This window comes from Eschrichtius robustus, chromosome 10, assembly GCF_028021215.1.
Source record: "Eschrichtius robustus isolate mEscRob2 chromosome 10, mEscRob2.pri, whole genome shotgun sequence".
Classification (NCBI taxonomy): Eukaryota; Metazoa; Chordata; class Mammalia; order Artiodactyla; family Eschrichtiidae; genus Eschrichtius; species Eschrichtius robustus.
In genome coordinates, this window is record NC_090833.1 from 7,979,938 (window position 1) to 7,998,457 (window position 18,520).

At 55.6% G+C, this 18,520-nt stretch overlaps 1 protein-coding gene across 1 annotated transcript; it reads left to right on the forward strand.

Moving 5' to 3' along the window:
* Window positions 1-4,514: 4,514 nt before the first annotated feature.
* Window positions 4,515-13,994, forward strand: ST6GALNAC4 (ST6 N-acetylgalactosaminide alpha-2,6-sialyltransferase 4). The gene is made up of 6 exons (XM_068553740.1): window positions 4,515-4,603; window positions 5,027-5,113; window positions 6,690-6,875; window positions 10,046-10,458; window positions 12,282-12,389; window positions 13,292-13,994. The coding sequence occupies exons 2-6, from the start codon at window positions 5,102-5,104 to the stop codon at window positions 13,479-13,481; spliced, it is 909 nt and encodes a 302-aa protein (XP_068409841.1). The 5' UTR covers window positions 4,515-4,603; window positions 5,027-5,101; the 3' UTR covers window positions 13,482-13,994.
* Window positions 13,995-18,520: the final 4,526 nt, after the last annotated feature.

The window sequence follows — 18,520 nt, forward strand, 5'->3', positions numbered from 1 at the left end:
ATAGCCTCTGATCTTTCCTTCTCCCTCCTCCAGGAAACTCCAACTCTGCCTTTGACCCCAGTCCAATCCGACCATGCCCAAGTGGCCCTTTCCTCTAGAGCTTCTCTGGGGCCTGGCTGAGTGATCAGGACAAGGTGCTAAACCTCTCTGTGCCTCAGTGGTCTAATCGTTAAAATGGAAACATTTAACTCATTAAATATTTACTGAGCACCTGCTATGTGACAGGCCCTCTGCTGGGAAATGGGGACGTGGGGTGGAGCAAGATGCATAGATTCTACCGCCACAGAACTCACAGTCGGGGGGGGGGGGGACAGTGACAAAAGCAACCTGTGTGACAAAGCCTTGTGAAGGCACATGGGGCCGTGGAGCTCAGGGAAGGAGCCTCTACCTAATTATTTGATGGGTGGGTGTACTCTAACCCCTTCACTGAGACCAGAAGAATCAGATGCAGCTCTGGGAGGGTCCCAAGCCAAGGACACAACAAAGATCTGGAGTAAGAGAGAGCCTGGCACTAGAGAGAAAAACATGACACTGTGGTTGGAGTTCAGGGCTGGGGGGACAGTGTGATGGTGTGAGGGGCTTTGTGGGCCAATGGCTGATCCCTGGACTGGATGACTCCAGACCTTGGGAAATTCACTCAGTTACACCCACCACTGCCATTCCATTGCCCTTGAGAGAAAAGGAGGAAAAATGGCTGGTGGGGGAAGGGAGAGGAAAGGGAAATCTTATGCTGCAGGGCTGGAGTGCGGGTTCCTGGAATATATATACATATATATAATTGACACCACCCCTAGCTGTCTGGGTGACTCTGGGTGATTACTCTACCTTTCTGAGCTGGCACAAGCCACAGAGCATTTCTTGTTCTGGCTCAGCAGGAAGCTGAGACATAGAGTGCATTAAGGTCATCACTAAGGAGGTGGGTGGGTCGTGGAGACTCTGTGGTGGAAGGGCAGCACAGCAGGAAACTGGGGTTTGGCCCTACATTTCCCTGGGGTCTGGATCCGACAGGGCTGAGTCAGGGCCCGAGCCCTACACTCAGAGATGGGGATGGCTCAGCCCCTACCCACTTTGGATCTCTGGCAATGGGCTGAGGCAGGGCCTGCGGCTGGAAAGGAAGTGGTTTGTCCAAGGTCTCACGAGGCCCAGGACTCCTGGCTCTTCTAACTGGCTCATTCAACAGACATTCTCTAGCACTGAGTGTGTGCCGAGCACTGTGCCGGTGTTGGAAATGCCCTAAGAACATGACTGGCCTGACTGCCCACATGGAGCTTAGAAGCTGGTGGGCAGATGGACCATAAACAAGAAAACCAGTTAATACACAGCATGATTTCAGAGTGTGACAAGTACTATGAAAAAAATAAATCATGTTGGGACAAGAGGGATGGTGGTGCGGTGTTGGATAGAAAAGTTGGCAAGGGCCTTTCTGAGGAGGTGATATTTGAGCTGAATGACAAGAGCTGGCCATCTGAATAAAGAAGTCCAGGTAGAGGATATAGCAAGTGCAAAAGTCCTGAAGTAGGAACGAGCTCAATGCAACTGGAGATTGGAACGGCGGCCAGGGTGGGTGGACGGTGATTAAGAAGGAAGCAGGAGGGCCTCCTTATTCTATGAAGAAGAGTAAGGAGAGGACTTTTGCCAAAGCCAAATTGAAGAGCTTCATCTGAGGCTGTGGGACTTCCCAGTGTCAGTTCCACTGTGGATGTATGATCCTCATCCACTCTGGGGGCCCAGGACATTTGGGCATGTCTGGGCTTGTCAAGACAAGAACTTGACCATGTCTCCATGTGGCCTTAGCAAGGAAGGATTTGCCTCTCTGGGGAAGGAATCGTCACCAGCCATTGTGGGTGATCAATGAATCCATAGGGAACATCTCACCATTTTCCCCTTGGGGTTGGGGCCACAGAGAGAGACTGAACTGAGGTGTGCTCAGGCTGGAGTGGGGGAAACAAGGAAGGTTTGTGCTCAACGGATGCCCCGGGGGCAGGGCTGCTTCAACAGCAGCCCCCAGCAGGATGGGGAGAGGCATGGAGGCCTAGATCACCAGCTTGGGGGAATTTGGCTTTGCATATGGAGTGCTAGCCCTGGAAAGCTGCTGATCTGGGTGCAGATACCCAACACAGATACCCTGCTGTTGTGCCCACACCAGAACCTCTTAGAAAAAGGAAAATGGAGTTTGAAATGGGACCAGAGCCGGAGCCCAGGCTGGTTCCCAGGCCAGGGCCCTGCAGAAGGGGATGTGTGTGGTAAGATGAGCTTTCTTTCAATGCTCATGAAGCATTTTGTAAAAAAGAAAAACAGTTTAGATGGGAAGTATGCTTTCCACTTCACCCCAGGCCCACCTCTCCCTATTGCCTCCTATTTGCCCCTTCGATCCTATCTGGCCCCGGAAAGCACTTGACTTTGAATCCCCAAGGGACCCCAGGTGAGCCTTTGAATGGGACACATTTCAGCACCTGCAGGGGCCCTACACTGAGTTGGCTTCGAATTGGAGGACACTTTGAGAAGGGGGGTGTTATAGTGTGACTTCTTTTGTACCATGATTCTTCCTCATCTTGTGTGAAACTCATAGGATTTAAGCTCAGTAACTCAAGATGGAGTCACAGTGGCCAATGTGAACTTCCATATTAGTTGTTGTGAACTGTCCAGTACAGGACTGCAAGTGTCTGAGTGTCATAAATTAATAGTGTTGCTTTAGGGACTTCCCTGGCGGTCCAGCGGTTAAGACTCTGCACTTCCACTGCAGGGGGCATGGCTTCCATCCCTGGTTGGGAACTAAGATCCCACATGCCGCCTGGCGTAGCCAAAAAAAAAAAAATTAACAGTGTTGCTTTATTTATTTGGCTGCACTGGGTCTTAGTTTCGGCACGTGGGATCTTCGTTGCCATGTGCAGCGGCATGCAGGATCTAGTTCCCTGACCAGGGATCGAACCCGGGGTCCCTGCAGTGGGAGCGTGGAGTATTAACCACTGGACCACCAGGGAAGGCCCAGTAGTTTTGCTTTAGGTAAGGAATTTGTTTGGTTCCTCGGGAAGACTCTACTGGCACAGAGACTGATAGAGACAAGATTCTTTGGGGCATAACTGTTACACCTTACAGGCAGATCCTTTAAAATGAGACTACAAGACTGAGCAACTTGAAGGCTCTTTGCTGGAGGACTTGGCGCTGCTGCGAGCTGTTCCAGACGGATGCTCTGTTGGAGCGGAAGGCGACTTCCCACTCACATTTGTCATGAGATTCTGGTTCAGCTGGACCAAAGCCCGCCGCTCGCTCGTGCTGAGACATGACCTTCCCAGTCTTCTCCTTGTTGTTTGTTACCCCCTTTCCTATTTTCCCCACTAACCTGTGTTGTGTGCAATAAACCAAGTGACTCATGAATTGAATACTGGTTATGGTTTTTGTTTTTTTGTTTTTTTTAAATATTTATTTATTTATTTGCTGTATCAGGTCTTAGTTGCGGTTCGCGGGCTCTAGAGTACCCAGGCTCATTAGTTGTGGCATGGGCTTAAGTTGTTCTGCAGCATGTGGGATCTCAGTTCCCTGACCAGGGATCGATCCGGCATCCCCTGCATTGCAAGACCGATTCTTAACCACTGGACCACCAGGGAAGTCCCATGGTTATGTTCTGTATATCCCCAGTCCTGTGATTCTAACCTGGTCTTACCGCTGGATCTTGCAGCAAAACGGGGGTGTTTGGGAGGTGAAAGTAGGTGGTCAGAGTCCTGGCTCTGCAGTAACTGCCCAGGGTTTGAATCTTGGCTCTGCCACAAGATGCCTCTGCACCATCTCACTGGGAGATGCTATCATCAGGTAGGTGCTATCATCACCCCTACTCCACAGAGGAGAAAAACTGAGGCTCAGGTGAACTCACCCGAGGTAGTCCAGGTAAGGTTGCCAGAGAAAATACAGGACGCCCAATGACACTGGAATTTCAGATTTCTAATATAATTATTGGTTGTTGCTGAAATTCCAGTATAAGTGGGCATCTTGTATCTTACTTGCTAAATCTGGCAACCCTACCAAGCTTGAAACCCGGGGCTGCCTGAGCCTAAAACCCCGCTTAATTACCGTCCCGCACCGCTCCCCTCCCCGCCCCCCGCCGCCCGACATCATAAATGGAGAAACTCCAGTCCGGACGACAAGGGAGCCACGGCACTTTGGCTCCGACACCCTCTAGCCCTTTCCTAGGCGGACCGCCCAACCCACCTCCGGCAGGAGCTTGGGAGACAAGCGGGAGGACAGCAAACGGGAGACACTGCAGCTCAGACTCCGCCCCCAGCTGCCGAGGCCCGGCCCCCAGCCCCGGAGGCCCCTCCGCCACTGCCAGCCGCGTACTTCCCACTCACGCCGCGCAAGCCGCGCTCGTAAGCCCCGCCACCGCCGTTCAGCCCTGCCCCCAGCGCGCCTGTCTCCTCCCCGTCCTGGCAAACCCCGCCCCTGCCGCCGGCAGCGACCGCCCTTTCAGTTTCCAGCCTCCAGAAGCTGCGGCGACGGCGCCGCCTCCGCCCCGGGGCTCCGGCTTCCTGCCCGGCTCGTCCGGCTCGCGGGTCATGGAGCTCGGAGCTGCGGATCGGGAGCAGCCGGCGCGTCCCAACCTGCCCTCCAGGTTAGCGCCCGGCCGGGTGAGGGGTGGTGGAATCTGGGAGTGGGGTGGAAATCCCTCGTGCTGTCCCGCCCCAGGCCTCTCCGTTAGTGAGGTAGGAGGGATGGGATGGGAGTCGAGGCTCCAGGCTCCTGATTCTGTCCGACCCAGAGTCGAGGGGTGACCTTGAGCCGAGGGCTCCTCTTGTCTGCCTCTCCTTCCCCATCTGTGCAATGGGGACTGGGTTGGCTGGAGGTTTCCCAAGGGTCACTGATTCCAGCTCCTTTAGGATGGGGACAGTGCTTCCCCGTGTTTGGGGACTTTAAGGCGTTTGATTCCCAGAAGCCATCTGCCCCGACCCCGGCCTGTACCCTCCCCTGCCTCAGTTTCCCTGGGCAGTTTCCTCAGAGGCCTGGGACCCAGCTCTGAGTGTCTGGGTCTTGGCAGGTCCCCGGCTCCCATCCCTTCCCAGCGTGATCCCTGGAGGCAGCAGCCCCCCGGCTGCTGAGCGGCAGTGACGGCATGAAGGCTCCGGTAAGTGGCGGAAGGAGGAAGGCTCACAGGGGACTTGGAGGTGGCTTCTGGCACAGCAGCCTCAGTAGCCTCTCCCACCCCAGGGCTGACCGTCACTTCCGACTCCACTGCTCCTGAGCTGAGGAGAAGGCCAGACTGGCCTCAAAGGCCAGCCCTGATCTGGCAGGCTGTGTGGCCCCAGGCAAGTGGCATTCCATCTCTGGTTTCAGGGCCTTGCCCCTCTTCCTTGTAGAATGGAGATAATAGTACTACCTCCTGTGAGCATCCAGGGTCACCCAGGTGAGGCATCTGTCTACCTGGGAGTGGAATATGTTGTGAAAGTTCAGTTTAGCTGCTCTTGATTTTATTCAGGAGCCCCTGGTGAGAGCCTTGGATGTTGTGGGAAGTCAGCCACGGCTGCCTGAATCAAGGTCTCTGGGTCCCTTGTGGGCAGGGGACCAGGTGCCAGGCACAGCCTGAGGCTTCGGGGCTGAGCCCCCTCCTCCGCACAGCTGGTCACACAGAGATTTATTTTTAGAAGCTGAAGTGGCTTGTGGGCAGAAAAGCGAGGGCCTCTGGCAGGATATGCCTGGGGGAGCTGGTGGGGCTGCTTTTTCACCTCTGATTTTCACAGAGCCCCAGCCAGCTGCTCAGTGGTTTCTGAGGGGTGGTAGAGGGACCTGTGCCTTGGGCAGGCTGGGGGAGAGTTAGCACCCAGAGAGACACAGGTGGTGACCAAGGTGGCCCAGCACACAATGGCAGGCCCGGGTTGTGTCCCCCACTAGGCAACCCTGCCTTGAAGGCTTGGTGGGGGGTACTCATTAAGTCTGCCCGCCAGGCAGTGGGCCAGGAGGGCTTCCTGGTTCAGATGGCCTTTGGCACGTGGTTTCTGGAGGCGGGAGCCTCTGGGCTGCAGCTTTCAGTTATTGAAGCCATTCGTTGAATGATGCTCCCCTCACATCCCTTTCTACCATCCCTTTACTCAGCCGGTCTGCTGACCCAAATCGCGATCATCAGCTAGGGGGATGGCCACTGAGTCAGCTGGGGGAGGGGATGGGCTATGGGCATGCAGGCAGCCTCAACCCAGGGTCTGAAGGGGGCTGGTTGCCCTTCTGATGGGCCACTCTCCTGTCCTCATGTGCACAGCGCTTCATGGTAGTGCTTTGGCCACTGTCCTCACAGTAAGTTCACGCTTCGGGCGTTATCTATTTCAAAGAGGAAGCAGGCCCAGAGAGGTGGAGAGTTATACCCAAGGCTGCACAGTACACCTCAGCTTCTGGTTAAGAGCACCGTTTCTGGTTTTGAGGCCCCACCCTGCTACTTTCTTACTGTGTGGACTTGAGCTACCCATTTCACCCCAGATGGGTTCCCTTATCTAGAATATAGGAATAATAATAGGGCTTATCTCAGGGTCATGTGCTCTGAGCGTGGCAGCCCAGAGGAAGGCCTGGTTAACAGAGATGGTGGCCTCTGCTGATGTTCTGGGAACTACTGAGCTGGGGTTTGGACCCATGAGGCTGGGGTACAGCACCCCTGCAAAAGCTTCTAGGAGTCCCAGCGACCCCCACTCCCACCCCATGACAACTGTCTCCGCCAGGGTCGGCTCCTACTCGTCATCCTGTGCTCCTTGGGCTTTTCCGCTGTCTACATCCTGCTGTGCTGCTGGGCGTGCCTGCCCTTCTGCCTGGCCTCCTGCCTGGACTCCCGCCTCTCTATCAACCCCAGGCCCACTGTGCCAGGGCCCCAGCACTTCAGTGGCTACAGCAGCGTGCCAGATGGCAAGGTGAGTTGGCTGGGCAACATGTGGGGGGCAGGCCCGGCCGAGGCTACCAGGGTGCCCCCCAACTCTCTGGGGATTGTGAGAAATGGGCTCATGTCAGACCAGCCTGGACCCTGGGCTTGGCTCCTCTGCTCACAAGCTGACCTGTCACTTTACCTCTCTGAGCCTCAAGTTCTAAGAGGAAATGTCTTTTTTTTTTTGGCTGCACCGCGCAGCTTGCGGGATCTTAGTTCCCCGACCAGGGATTGAACGCGGGCCATGGCAGTGAATGTGCCGAGTTCTAACCATTGGACCGTCAGGGAATTCCCAAATGTCTTTTTTTTTTTTTAATTCAACAAATAATTGCCTGGCTGCTCTCAGCTGGGTGCTGGGGATAAAAAAAGGTGAGTCAGACAGGGTGGCCACCCGGAAGTCCCAGTCCAGCGAGGGGAGCCAGACATCATCACATCACAGTGATGCGTGTGTCTTTAGATTTACCTGTCTACGCACAATCCGTTTGTTCAGCAAGTGTGTATTTGGTGCCTTGGATGTGCCCTGCCTTGTGCTGATTGCTGTTGGGGATACAGATGACACAGATAAAAGTCATATCAGCCCCAGAGCTCTCCCTCTGGGAGAGACAGGGACAGTGGGGCCCGGGGGTGAGAAGGCAGCTGAGGCCCCTGCCCCACGGCACGCACCTCCCCATGCTTGCTCTGCTGGGCGAAGTTTGGAGTACTTTATCCCCTTCACCCTGATTTCAGCGGCCCCATCTGGTATATTTCTCAAAGGCATCCCCCAATAACACCCGGTGCAGGAAGCTCCCAGTTCGGAGTTTGACAGCTCTCTGAGTGTTGGTCAGAGGGAGGCGTGCTCAGGGACCCTGGCTTGGAGGAGACCTATTTCAGGCCTTCATCCCTCTGAGTCACAGTTGCCTTATCTGTAAAAGGCTGTCATTACAGTTCCTACCTCAGCAGGGTTGCTGTGCACGTCCAACTGGATGATTCATGGACAGTGTTTAGAACGGGTGCTGTGTAAATCTTTGATCAAGATGCAAATACAGCTGGGGTCGGGGGGACAAACTCAAGTGCCATACAGGTTTGGCCAGGTGGGACAAATGGCAAGGTGGGCTGGGTGGACGCTGTCCCAGCTCCATGGTCACGGCCAATGTTCATTTCAGATGCTCAGAGCTCATGGTGACGTGGGCCCAGGGTGGCCAGATCCTCTGAATTTTGTTGTTGTTGTTGTTTGTTTGTTTTTTATTTATTTTTGGCTGCGTTGGGTCTTTGTTGCTGCGCGCGGGCTTTCTCTAGTTGCGGCGATTGGGGTCTACTCTTCGTTGCGGTGTGCGGGCTTCTCATTGCAGTGGCTTCTCTTGTTGCGGAGCCCGTGCTCTAGGCGGGCGGGCTTCAGTAGTTGCAGCACGTGGGCTCTGTAGTTGTGGCTTGCGGGCCCTAGAGTGCAGGCTCAGTAGTTGTGGCACACGGGCTTAGTTGCTCCGTGGCACGTGGGATCTTCCCGGACCAGGGATTGAACCTGTGTCTCCTGCATTGGCAGGTGGATTCATAACCCCTGCACCACCAGGGAAGTCCCCCAAGTTTGTTAACAGAGCACGAAATCTAAGTTTGGAATGTCAAAAGGGCTGAATTTTATAAATTAAGTATTAATTGTCTTAAAGACCCTGTGTAGGACAAGCAGAACACCTCCTGGGGCTGATGGTGACATTGGATCTGACCAGACCCCAGTTGTCAGGTCAGGCTCAAACTGAGGGCAGAATAAGGAAGTCTTGTTGTTTATTGCTGGGGCATGGAAAATGGGGCTACGAGCCCTTAAATCAACATTATGTCAGACATAAAATGTCCCTGAGTGGGCTACAACACTGTGTCTTTTATTGACTAGAATTAATGTTCCCATATCCTTTATGCGCCTCCATAAACCTGTGTTCCCCCAGGAGGGAATGGAGGCCTGGGGTAGGCAGCAAGTCATTTTCTGGGAGCCCTGACCCCTGACACCCAGTGAATGTTTGCAGGCTTGTTGGCTCAGCTTCCGCCTCTTGGGGGATAATGAGGTGACGGTTGGACCCTTATTGTGCCCTTGGTCTGTGCTGATCACTCTCCAGGCATTTTCAATTGAATCCTTCCTTACAACCTGGTCAAGTAGATGCTATTTTCATCCCCATTTTACAGATGAGGGAATTGAGGCTCAGAGAGGCAAAGTGACTTGCCTAAGCCCACACAGCTAGGAAGGGGCAGAGCCAGGATTGAGGCTCAGAACGAGAGGTTCCCAATGTTGTCGTGGGCACTAAAGACTGCTTTTACTTATAAACTGGGACAATGAGAATGGGACTGGGGCGGAGAAGGGAGTGACCTGAGAGTGATTCCGAAGAGCTGAGGTTCATATTTACCTAACAAACACATACCTGACACCCAGTCTGTGCCAGGCACTGCTCTGAGTGCTTTATAAATATTTGCTTATGTAACCCTAATGAGGAAATGCAATGCAGGGCCTCTTAGGGCCTCAGCAATAGAGACCAGGGTCAGGAATGTGGCTGATGAGGAAGCACGAAGATTCCCTGAACGCAGAATCTTAGCTCTGCCACTTGTCAACGGTCTGACCTTGAGAAAGTCACTCCAGCTGCCCAGCCTCGGTTTCCTCATCTGCAAAATGGGTTGATAAAGGGACTTACATCCCTTTACTGATACATCTTACTGATGCAGATGTCAAGTGTGGTCAGGGGGTGTTCCTGGGTGGGGGAGCTGGCAGGTGGAAGCTGTGTGCCCAGGACTTTCTTTTTATTTTTTTAAAGAATTGTTTTAGTTTTCATTCTTTTTTTATATAATTTTATTTTATTTTATTTATTTTTGGCTGTGTTGGGTCTTCATTGCTTCGAGTAGGCTTTCTCTAGTTGCAGTGAGCGGGGGCTGCTCTTTGTTGCGGTGCACGGGCTTCTCATTGCGGTGGCTTCTCTTGTTGCGGAGCACGGGCTCTCGGTGTGTGGGCTTCAGTAGTTGTGGCTCGCGGGTTCTAGAGCGCAGGCTCAGTGGTTGTGGCACACGGGCTTAGTTGCTCCGCGACATGTGGGATCTTCCCGGACCAGGGCTCGAACCCATGTCCCCTGCATTGGCAGGCAGATTCTTAACCACTGAGCCACCAGGGAAGCCCCCCAGGACTTTCTTTCTCTCTCCCTCCCCCTGCAGCCGCTGGTCCGAGAGCCGTGCCGCAGCTGTGCCGTGGTGTCCAGCTCGGGCCAGATGCTGGGCTCGGGCCTGGGTGCCAAGATCGACGGTGCTGAGTGTGTGCTGCGCATGAACCAGGCGCCCACCGTGGGCTTCGAGGCGGACGTGGGCCGGCGCAGCACCCTGCGGGTCATCTCCCACACCAGCGTGCCGCTGCTGCTGCGGAACTACTCTCACTACTTCCAGCAGGCCCGCGACACCGTCTACGTGGTGTGGGGCCAGGGGAGACACATGGACCGGGCGCTGGGCGGCCGCACCTACCGCGTGCTGCTGCAGCTCACCAGGACGTACCCGGGCCTGCAGGTGTACACTTTCACCGAGCGCATGATGGCCTACTGCGACCAGGTCTTCCAGGACGAGACGGGCAAGAACCGGTGAGCCAGGGGCCTGCCTGCTGGGGTCTCCCTGGCGGCTGGGGGCCTGCCTTCTCCAGCAGCCTCTGGTCCATCGAGCATCTGCTCTGTCAGGCGCCGGGGCTCAGCAGTGATACAGGCGGACGTGGTCCTGCCCTCTGATGGGGGATGGGAATCAGAGGGCTGTCATTCTTCGAGTTATCATATAGATGAAGAATTCCAAACGGTGGTGAGGGGCTTTCGGCCTCGCCAGCACGCGTTCGGGGGTGACTGGTGTGGGCCTGCTCCCACTGGTGTGGGAGCTCTTCTCTCTGGAGGGGGTGCTCTGAGACCTGAACTGGTCTCTGACGTCCCTTCCTGATAAGGAAAGCAACAGTGACAGTTCTAACAGCCCTTTTCATGCACCAGGCGCTGCCCTCAAGATCTCATTCTACCACACGCCTAAAAGAGTGCGCCGACTCCTGTGGCCCCCTCCTCCACACACGGGCTCCCCCCTGCCACCTCCCCAGCTCAGAAAATACGGCCGCCAGCCTCCAGTTTTTCAGACAAACACTTGGGCTTTGCCCTTGACTCCCCTTGTTTCATCACCCGCCACGTACGATGGGCTCTCGAATCTCCTCCCGTGCCCACGGGTGCCACCGTGACCTAAGCCACCATCCCCCCTGCTCTCGCAGCACCCCCTGCAGTCTGAGCTCCAACTGCCCCAGGGAATTCATCCCATCAGTCACCCGCCCTCACCCTACAGCAGCTTCGCATCACGGGGAGAGTAAAGTCCAGACTCCCACCTCCTCCCTCCCCTGGCCTGTGAGCCCCACGTGATCTGGCCCCTGCCTGCCTCTGTGACCTCATCCTCCTTCGCTTACCCTGTTCCAGCCACCCTGGCTGTCTGGGCCTCCTCAGACATCCACGCTGCTCTCACCTGCAGACCTGTGCACATGCCGTTCTTTCCCCCAGGTCCTCCCACGGACGACTCTTTGCTTCCAGATGTGGATGGAGGGTCATGTTGACCCCAAATGAAGGAGCATCTGCTACCTGACATCCTTCATCCCATTCTTTTGTTTCTTCGTCTTCCCAGCAGTTCTCTCCCAGCCGCCCCCTCCCTTGAGAATGTTAGCAGTGGGCGGGGCCGGTTCAGGCCAGCACAGGGCTTGGGAGGTGTTCAGTTTGAATGACTGAATCACCCCACAACCCCTTGGTAGAGGTGGAGGTGAGTGGCCCTCGGCTGGGAGAGTAACCAGTGCTGGTGCTTTGAGAGAGTCGAGGCCTGGGGTGGCCACACAGTTCCTTGCTCTGAGTTGGGTGTTGGGGCCTGGGGGAAGAGCTAGGCTGACGGTGTTCCCTCTCCATAACCACCCATAATTATCCCCATTTCACGGATGGCTCACTGAGGCTCAGAGAAGTTCACGAGCAAACCTGATGCCGCAGAGCAGATTCAAATCGAAGACCATTTGACTCCAGACGACCCTCTTCCCCACTTTCAACGACGGTGCTCTGCTGCCTCGTGCTGTCTCCCCAAGCTTGGTCCCTTAGCTGTGGACAGGATGTGATCAAGGCTGCCGCACCACCGCTGGGGGAGGGGTGGTTTGCTCAAGTCCTCTGTGGGTGGGAAGAGTTGAACGGACCCGGCTTTGCACCCCGCCCCCACCTGTTGCCCACTGCTGGCCTTGGGCTGGGGCTGCCCCGTCCTAAGCCACCCCCAGAGCCCCACTGTGGGCGTCAAGGTGAGAGGCCCTCTGCTGGGAGGGGAACCAGTGCTGTGCCCTGAGAGAGCTGAGGCTGGGGCCGCCTTGCTCCCAGTTGAGTTGGGGGTCGCGGCTGGCTGACTGCTTCCCTCCCTCTGCCAGGAGGCAGTCGGGCTCCTTTCTCAGCACCGGCTGGTTCACCATGATTCTCGCCCTGGAGCTGTGTGAGGAGATCGTGGTCTATGGAATGGTCAGCGACAGCTACTGCAGGTCAGGCCAGCCAGACGCCGGGCGGGAGGGCACCATGCGTGGGCCCTGTCCATGCTGGAGAGTGCGTGGGCTTCCCGATGGGTGGCCGAGGCCCAGGGTGGGAAGGAGCCCGACCTCTGGAACAGGCTGGATACCAGCCTCCGCTCTGCCCGTGTGGCCTTTGGGCCTGGCCGCCACTTCCCAGAGCCTCTATTTTCTCATGTCCAAGAGAGAAAATAATCACACTTTCCTCAGAAGGTTATGGAAAGGTTTAGAGGGAGAATAATCTACCAAAGTGCCTACCACAGCATCAGGGCTGATGGTGTCAGTGATCTATTACACCTAAGTTTTGACTTGTGATATTATATAGTTCAACGTTATCATAACTGACATAATTAACTGAACTGAAAGGGTCCCACGTCTTCACCCTCTTTTCTTTTTGGAACTTCTTTGCTGAGCACGTGGGTGAGATGGAAGTAGCCCGTGTGCCCTCTGCCATGGCACCTGGCCAGACAGCCAGTGTGTAGGTGGGTGTGCAGGGCTGGCAGCTCCATGCTGCGGGGAATGAGGGGTCCGTCCCCAAGAGCCCAGCACCAGGCGCTTTGCATATTTTGACCGGTGGTTTCAGCCGAGAAGGTAGATAATCACCATCCCCATTTTACAGATGGGTTATTGAAGCTCACGGCGTACGTCTTTGGCCTAGAGTCAGCCAGCTTGCAAGAGGCAGAGCCAGGGCTTGAACCCCGGCCTTTGGGATCCTCAGGGGCTGCCCTGTTCCTCCTTTGTTCTGGCCTCCCCTGGGACCAAGCATGGGGCTCTGTGGCCTGTAGTACCTGGCGAGGGGTGGTCCGGTAGGTGGCAGGGTCTGGTGGGAGGCGGGCGAGTCCTGGTGCCTCACGCTCGTCCCCGTTCCCCACCCACAGGGAGGAGAGCCACCCCTCAGTGCCTTACCACTACTTCGAGAAGGGCCGGCTGGACGAGTGTCAGATGTACCTGGCACACGAGCGGGCACCCCGCAGCGCTCACCGCTTCATCACTGAGAAGGCCGTGTTCTCCCGCTGGGCCAAGAAGAGGCCCATCGTGTTCGCCCACCCGTCCTGGAGGACCCAGTAGCCCCATCGCCCAGCCAGCCACAACGCCTTCACCAGGCCTCTGTTCCGACCACACTCCACCAAAAACATTTAATTTATGGATCCTGCCTCCTATCATGTGCCGAGCAGACCGAAGTTCCCTTCCTGCCCTACCCTGGGGACACTTGGAGCCATCTCAGGCCTCCAGACTTAGGGGGAGAAGAGGAGGGCCGTGGTGACCTTTGCACCCTCCTCCCTACCCTTGCTCCCTGAGTAATCTGAGTCAGGTTCATCCCACCTCTGAGTCTGTCCGGTGGCGTTTGCTCCCGGGGCTGGTGGCGCCTCATTCACCAGCACCATGAATTTCAACCGAGCACCAGCCCTGGCCCTTCCTCTCTGCACTCCCTCTCCACCTGCCTTTGGTGCCACACTTCCCAGGCTGGTCGCCCTGGTCAGGGCAACCCAGAGCTTGGGGTTTGTTGGGCGAAGGGGCCTTTGAACTGTGACTGCCAGGGCCGCCTCTGGAGTGTATGGGTAAACATGTTTTCTGAAAGCCTGTCCTGGCTGTTGTCACGTGTCTGGGGGTGGGGATTGGGGCTCCTCTCGCCGCCACAATGCCGTGACCTGTCGTCTTGAGGGCAGACCTACAGCCGGCTGGGCTTCTGGCCATTTAATCTGCCTGCATGTTTCTTCCCCAGGAACCTACCCACTTCCCCACCAGGTCAGGGAGTCTGACCCCATGACTGCACTTGACCCAGGGAACACGCCAGCTCAGAGGCTTCCATGGGATCCCCACCCTGTACCCAGTGGGAGGAGAGTCAGGGTGGGAGGAAATTCTTCCACATCATGTTGCCTTCCTGGTCCAGGGTCAAATTCCACTGGCCTTGCCAGTTAAATTCCCAGTTAACTCTGGGGTTGGTTACACTGCTAGAAAGGAAGGAGGAGGGCAGGCCTGGGGCTTTCCTTCTCTGAGTATCAGTTTGGTCACCTGTAAAGTGGAAAAGCACATCCACCAATGAACAGGTAGCAAGGGTGTAGAGCCACGCTGGGGTGGGTTAGAGTTACAGCCCGTTTTACAGGTGAGATGAAGCTGCTTGGCCGAGCCAGGGTGCAATCCAAGGTCTGAGAGCTGCGCCTGAGTGTCTGGGCCCTGCACCAGGGGGCTGGAAAAAGCCCACGGAGGCTTCACCCCCCTCCTCCCTTCTTCCCTCCTAACTTCCTTCCTCCCTCCCTCCCTCCCTCTTCTGGAGACCAGGAGACTAATGGAGGGCCGGGACCCCAGGCTGTCAGCTGGGACGGAGCCCTAGGGTTCTAGCTTCCAGCTCCGGGGCTTGGCCACTTCATTGGCTGGTGACCTGTGCAGAAACTGCCCTGGGGCTCCACGCTTAGCTCAGCGTTCTGCTGTTGGCACTTGAAATTCTTCTTTTTTTTTTTTTTTTAACAAGGGGCTGCGCCTTTTGCACTAGACCTCACAAATCATGTAACCATCTGTGCCAGGGAGTCTGGGTGACCCAGGACAGTCCCTCTCCCACCCCCAGCCTTCTCAGGAGAGACTGGAGACCTGGCACCTGGCCCACCTGCCTTTTGTGCCCTGCCTCCCCCTACCGGGTGCCAGGTGGGCCCAGAAGCCTCTGCAGGCGTGGGAGGAGAGCCCTAGGCTGGGGGGCAGGGAGCACGCCCTTGGGAGGGAGCAGGCTGGCAGCTGAGCCACAGCTGCTGGCCCAGCAGCCGGCGAGTGCTTGTGAGCAGGTGTTGGGCAGAGGTAAGGGGGGAATGTAACCTGGCAGGCAGAGGGGTTGGTGGGGGAACTTTGGGCCCAGAGGGAGGGCTCTGGAGTCAGACCTGGCCTCGTTCTGGCTCTACTTCCTGCTGCGGGACCCTGGCAGGTTAGTGCCTCCCTCGTGTGTAAAAGGTACTAAAGTAGTCCCTACCTCACGGGATGGTACAAACTGGGAGAGATGGCATCCGTAAAGTGCCTGTCCCCAGGGCTGGCACTTGATATGTGGGAGCCATCATTTTCAATGGGGTCACCCTTGCTCACCCAACCCTGCCCTCCTCGGTGGTGATAGTTGGGCAGGAAGACTTCCCACTCCCATCAGCTGTGTCTGCTCACCGCGTCATCCGCCGTCTGCAAGGCCCAGCGTCTGCTGGGTTTGCTAGGACTCCAACTCCACCCCCTCCCAGCAGGTTGCCTCCTCCTCCTCCTGTTCCATCGCCTGGGAGATGCTGGCCCAGCCCTTGGGGCCCAGTGCACAGAGGCATCTCTGTCTTGGCCCTGGCCTTGGGTGGGTGAGATGTTTATTGCTGTGTTGGCCCAAGTATTGTGTTTCTGGGTTGGTGACCTGGCAGGGACGAACCACCAGCTACTTCCTCCAGGCAGATGAAGGTGACTGGTGACTGGATCTGGGCCTGCTGACAGCTCTCTGGACCCCCTTCTCTGCCACTGCGGTTCCTACAGCTTCCGGGAGGTGAGTTGGGGGACAGGAGCCACCTCCCAGCCCTGAGGAGTGTGTCTGGGGGGGGCACCTTGGCGTGCAGCCCCTCGTTGGGCCTCTGTTTTCCTGTCACCCCCAGGCTCCTTTGTCTCCTCAGCAGGCCTGCTGGGGACCCCCTCTGCTTCCTCCTGAGGACAGAGGGGAAGCTGGGTGAGTCTCATAGCCTGGAGGTATCTTAAGGAGCCTCTCCTCAGAAGGAACTTCGGGCCAGGTCAGGAACTCACATTCAAACCTCATCTACCCAGGTGAGGACAGGAACCTTGGTTCTCCTAGGTACTGGTGGGCACCCATGTCCGGCGTCACCTGGGCCAGCCTGACCGCTCCAGCCTCTGTCTGAGAAGAACCAAGTACTTCCTGGTTCCAGACCCACTGCCCAGAGGCCTCTGAGGGCTTTTTCCAGTATCCCATGGAAGGGAAGAAACCTAACAGTGTAAAGATTGCTAAGGGGTGAGAAGGGGAGAGTCACACCCTGGACCCCCATCCTGGGGCAGGAAGGGCTGAAGCATAGGCCACCTCCATCAGACCATGGGGGAGCGACTCCGGGGCGGGGGACCGGCTGCCCAGCTGCAGGCAGGGTCGGGGAGCAGCGCCGGGATTGGCCGCAACCTGCCGTCCGTGAAGGCCCTGGCGTGCGTGTGAGGCAGGCCTGGGGCTTCCAGGGGGCAGAAAGGCTTGTGGTTATTCAGCCGACAGGTCTGCGGGAATCCCAGCTCGGGCACCTCTGTACTCTCTGTGCCTCATTTTCTCCCTCTGGAAAGTGGGAGTAACAGCAGCGCCCATAGGTTATTTTAAGGATTCAGCGAGGTATGTTTGCAAAGTGCTTATTAGCACAGGAGAAAGCACCCGACACACATGGAGCTGTGTGGGTTTTCGTATCCTTGTTGTTGTTGTTGTTGTTATTATTATTATTTTGGCCCGTGCCGCGAGGCATGGAGGATCTTAGTTCCCCGACCAGGGATCAAACCTGTGCCTCCTGCGGTGGAAGTGCAGAGTCTTAACCACTGGACCGCCAGGGAAGTCCCCTTGTTAATATTATGGAAATGGTTGTTATTGTTCTTGGGGCCCAGGAAAGGGAAGCTAGCCCTAGAGCAGAGCCTCCTGGAGCAAGCCTGGCCCCAGAGACACGGCAGGCCTGACGGGGGAGCTCCAGGTCCCGATTTGGTCCAGGAGCTGGGCTGCGGCACCCTTTTATTTCCGGAGTCTAGGTCACTGGCCTGGAGCTGGGAGAAGGGCGAGGGGTGGATTGGGTGCCTCCACCCCTCGCCTCTAACCTGCCTGTGACCTCAAGCAAGGGGCTCCCGTTCTCTGAGCTCCCAGCAGTTACGTTCATCAGGTGTCCTGCCTGACTGCCGGGCCTCCTGCTCTGTGGTTTTCTGTCCTGTGGCCAGCAGGGTGGGTCAGGTGCCGAGGAGGGCTGGGGTGAGGATGGGGCTGAGGCTCAGGAAGCAGATGGAGGTGGACACCAGGGGGGCAGGAAGCCTTGCATGCACCCGCGGCTGTTTGCACTCCCCCCCCCCCCCCCCCCCCGCCGCACTGCCTGGTGGGCAGTGCCTCCGTGGCCTGGAGGCTGGACCTTGGGGGCCCCCTGACTTTTGTTTTAATTAAAAACAGAGTGGTATTAACTTCCCAAATTAGTCCAATGCAAACCACCCGGAAGTTTATGAAGCAGAAAGTGAAAATAGCACCTACCCCACTCTCCCCACATCCACTCTCCAGGGGAAACTACTGCCAGTAGTCCTGAGTGGATTCTTCCAGAAGCCTTTGTGTGCATTTACAAACACATATGCATAGATAGTTGTATAAAAAAAGGAATCATGCTATACATGCAGTTCATTTTTTATATTAAAAATAAAATTTTAAATATAAAAACATTGACCATTATCTTAAAAATTTTGGAAAATACAGTTAAGCCAAAAGAAGACAGCAGCCCATAATCTTATCATTCGAGAAATAACCACTATTGACACTTTAGTCACTACGACGGGCAAAAGTATCTATTTTCATTTGACTTATCTTTCTTCTTTTTTTCACCTTTTAAAATACTGTGTTACACCCGAATGATGGCATGCATTATACTTGTAAAAATAAAACACATGTAATGAACCTCTTGAACTCATGTCCCACTTAAAGACGAGACCTTTGTTATTATAACTTGCACACCCCTGCCTTTCTTCTCCTCTCCCTCATCCCTCCCCACAGAGACTGCTGTACTCTTGACTTTTGCTTTTAAAACTTTAATCACTCTGATAGGCAAAACTATCTCCTGTCCTATGACAGGCGGCCTACTGCCTGCTGTATGCTTAAACAGTATGTTGTGTAGTTTCATTTGTCTTCCAGGACTTGGCTTTTTCACTCCTCATGTCTGTAAGCTTCATCCATGTCATTCCCCCCCACCCCTGCTATATAATATTTCACCATGTGAACGTATCATAATGCAATAAAAAAATTCCATTCTCCTTGATAGCTATATGAGTTGTTTCCAGTTTTGTATTATTTTAAGCATTGCTGCTATGAGCTTTGTTACATACATTTGCAAGAATTTCTCCAGGGTATATACCTGGGAGCAGAATGCAAAATTTTCCAGCTT

What these genes read in the sequence shown, in the direction of transcription:
- ST6GALNAC4 (XM_068553740.1), top strand. An exon ending in GCAGCGTGCCAGATGGCAAG is followed by an intron (nt 6,876 to 10,045) that starts GTGAGTTGGCTG and finishes CTCCCCCTGCAG; the next exon opens with CCGCTGGTCCGAGAGCCGTG. An exon ending in GTCAGCGACAGCTACTGCAG is followed by an intron (nt 12,390 to 13,291) that starts GTCAGGCCAGCC and finishes CCCCACCCACAG; the next exon opens with GGAGGAGAGCCACCCCTCAG.